At 39.8% G+C, this 3,144-nt stretch overlaps 1 protein-coding gene across 1 annotated transcript; it reads left to right on the top strand.

The window, feature by feature from the left end:
* Positions 1–1,644: 1,644 nt before the first annotated feature.
* Positions 1,645–2,419, top strand: LOC106324025 (uncharacterized mitochondrial protein AtMg00810-like). The gene is made up of 2 exons (XM_013762051.1): positions 1,645–1,785; positions 2,048–2,419. Exons 1-2 carry the CDS (start codon positions 1,645–1,647, stop codon positions 2,417–2,419), a joined length of 513 nt encoding a protein of 170 aa, XP_013617505.1.
* The last annotated feature ends 725 nt before the right edge of the window (positions 2,420–3,144 follow it).

Raw genomic sequence — 3,144 nt, 5'->3', positions numbered from 1 at the left:
TTGCGTGTTTAGCATCCCATACCTCACGGAGTAACTCCCCTGTTACTCACCCCTCCTATTCCTTCCCCTTTCAGGTGAGACTGACGAGCAGGAGTGATTACTATCGAACTGGTTCTTTGGGAGTTTTATTTCTTTCTTTTTCAGACTTGCGGATTTTATGCTTTTATCGATATTTTCGGGATTTATTATGTTATTTGGATTTATGGCTATTTATTGGATTTACGACTTTGGAGTTGACTTTTGAGAAGTAATAAATGGAGATTTCGGACTTTTTATTTATTGAAGTTATTTTGGAAAATACGGGTGTTAAACAAACTTTCTGATTCTCCGGCTTCTCAAGCACAACAGGCAATCATAGTCAATAAGAGCAGCACATCTCCTGTTTGTGGTCCTTGCCAAATGGGAAAGAGTTTTCAACTTCCGTTTTTTATTCCAGAGTCTAGTGTCAAGGAACCCATAAATCAAATACACTGTGATCTATGGGGTCCTTCTCCAGTTGTATCAGTCCAAGGTGTCAAGTATTATGCAGTCTTTGTAGACAATTTCAGTCACTACTCTTGGATAATCCCACTTAAAGCAAAGCCTGATTTTTATGATGTGTTTTTTTGTCTTCCAGAAACAAGTTAAGAACAAATTTAACAAGAAACTGAAAGTGTTTCAGAGTGATAGAGGTGGTGAATTTATGAGTGCTCGGTTCAGAAATCATCTCAGAGATCAGGGGATCATTCATCTTATATTTTGTCCTTCAACCCCACAACAAAATGGTATCGCTGAGAGAAAACATAGACATCTCACTGAGCTTGGTCTCTCTATGTTGTTCCAAAATCATACACCTCTCAAGTATTGGGTTGAAGCCCTTTACTCTCCTAACTTCATAAGCAACATGATCCCTTCTTCAGTTTTGAGTAACAAAAGTCCTTCAGAGGTTCTTTTTAACAAGACACTAGACTACTCCTTCCTCAGAATATTTGGCTATGCCTGCTATCCGTGTCTGCGCCCTTACTTTCAGCACAAATTTGATCCTCGGTGGCCAAAATGTGTCTCTCTTAGCTATCACTCTCAGTATAAAGGCTATCGGTGTTTACATCCACCAACAGGAAGAGTCTATATCTCCCGTCATGTGATCTTTGACAAGCAGATTTTTCCATTTACTGGACAATACAAGCATTTTCTTGTCCAACACAATATTGGTCTTCTCAAAGCTTGGCAAGATGGTACTTTACTGCTCCTCTGGTATATTTTCCTATTTTCCCACTTCAAGTTACAGAGTACCCTCAGACTGAAAGAAATGTTACAACTGGTCATAATACTACTGAACAGTCTCCACCTATCTACAATGTGCAAGAAGCAGCAGATTTTGGTTTTACTGATCCAGAAGAGGTGCAACATATGGATGATACTCAAACTGTTGCTCCTATGACTCTAGAGGAAGCTTGACCAAGTCATCCTATGACCACAAGATCATTTGCTGGTATTAAAAAAACCGAATCCACGTTATGCTTTAGTTGCAAGTAAAATTATTCATGCATTACGAAAAACCATTGCTGAAGCACTAACACACATGGGGTGGAGACAGGCGATGTTAGAAACCTTGACTCTATCTATCAAAATAATACTTGGGTCTTGAAAGAAGCTACAGAGACGATGAATGTACTTGGTTGCAGATGGGTCTTCACAGTGAAGCTGAATGCAGATGGCTTGGTCAATAAGCTTAAAGCAAGACTTGTTGCCAAAGGATTTAATCAAGAGGAAGGTGTAAACTTCATGGAAACATACAATGCAGTTGTAAGAATTTCTACCATTCGGATTTTTTTTTTATGTAAGAACCTCAAAGAATTGGAGCATCACTCAACTTGATGTCAAAAACGCTTTTCTCCATGGCGAGTTGCAAGAAGAAGTGTACATGATTCAAACCAGGCTTTGAAGACTACTCCAAACCGAATCATGTTTGTTCTCTAAAGAAAGCTCTTTATGGTCTAAAACAAGCTTCAAGAGCTTGGTTTGACAAGTTTAGTCACTTTCTTCTTGAGTATGGATTTGTCTACAGCAAAAGCTGATCCATCTCTATTTGTCTTATCATCATCATGGTGATACATTGGTACTGCTATTGTATGTTGATGATATTCTTCTCACAGGCTCAAACTCATCGCTATTCAAGTCTCTCATTGATGAGCTTAACAGTCGCTTCTCAATGAAAGACTTAGGGAACCTTCATTACTTCTTGGGTGTTCAAGCTCAGACTACACAAGCTGGACTCTTCTTGTGTCATAAAAAGTACACTGAAGAGATTCTTCATCATGCCAACATGTCGGAGTGCAATCATGTACACACTCCACTTCCTTTGAGACTCGATCAAGTATATGAAGACACTCGTCCTTTCTCTGAACCAAGCTACTTCTGGAGCCTTTCAGGGAAATGACAATATTTAACTATCACGAGACCAGACATATAGTTTGCGGTTAACTTCATATGTCAAAGAATGCACTCTCCTACTGAAGCTGATTTTCATTTATTGAAGAGAGTTCTCAAATATCTTCGTGGTACATCATCAATGGGAATTCATCTACAAAAGAACTCCAATATCGACGTGGTTGCATATATCGACAGTGATTGGGCAGGATGTAAAGAGACAAGATGATCTACTGGCGGTTTTGTGTCATGATTGGATCAAACATTGTCTCTTGGTTGGCAAAACTTCAACCAACGGTCTCTCGGTCTTAAACAGAGGCTGAGTACAGAACTCTTGCGAGCACAACCTCTGAACTAACGTGGTTATCTAGGCTGAGTACAGAAATCTTGCGAGCACAGCCTCTGAACTAATGTGGTTATCTTTCATTCTTAGTGATACGAGGATCACTCAGCCAAAGCCTGTGATTCTACTCTGTGACAACCTCTCCGCAGTTCATCTCACAGCCAATCCAGCCTTACATAACCGCTCAAAACATTTTGAGACTGAATATCACTATGTTCGGGAGCGTGTGGCTGTTGGTGTCTTGGATGTTCAACACATTCCCTATGACTACAGCTTTCTGATATTTTCACAAAATCTCTACCTAGACAGTCTTTTCAAAGTCTTCGCGCCAAACTAAATGTTGACCAACCACCCACCATCAGTTTGAGGGGGAATGAAAGTATACAACACAT

This window comes from Brassica oleracea, chromosome C2 (genome assembly GCF_000695525.1).
Source record: "Brassica oleracea var. oleracea cultivar TO1000 chromosome C2, BOL, whole genome shotgun sequence".
NCBI lineage: Eukaryota > Viridiplantae > Streptophyta > Magnoliopsida > Brassicales > Brassicaceae > Brassica > Brassica oleracea.
Note: the sequence above shows the minus strand (reverse complement) of the source record. Positions and strands in the feature narration are given on the sequence as shown.

What these genes read in the sequence shown, in the direction of transcription:
- LOC106324025 (XM_013762051.1), top strand. Translation starts at nt 1,645, where the DNA reads ATGAATGTACTTGGTTGCAGATGGGTCTTCACAGTGAAGCTGAATGCA. An exon ending in TGGAAACATACAATGCAGTT is followed by an intron (nt 1,786 to 2,047) that starts GTAAGAATTTCT and finishes ATTTGTCTACAG; the next exon opens with CAAAAGCTGATCCATCTCTA.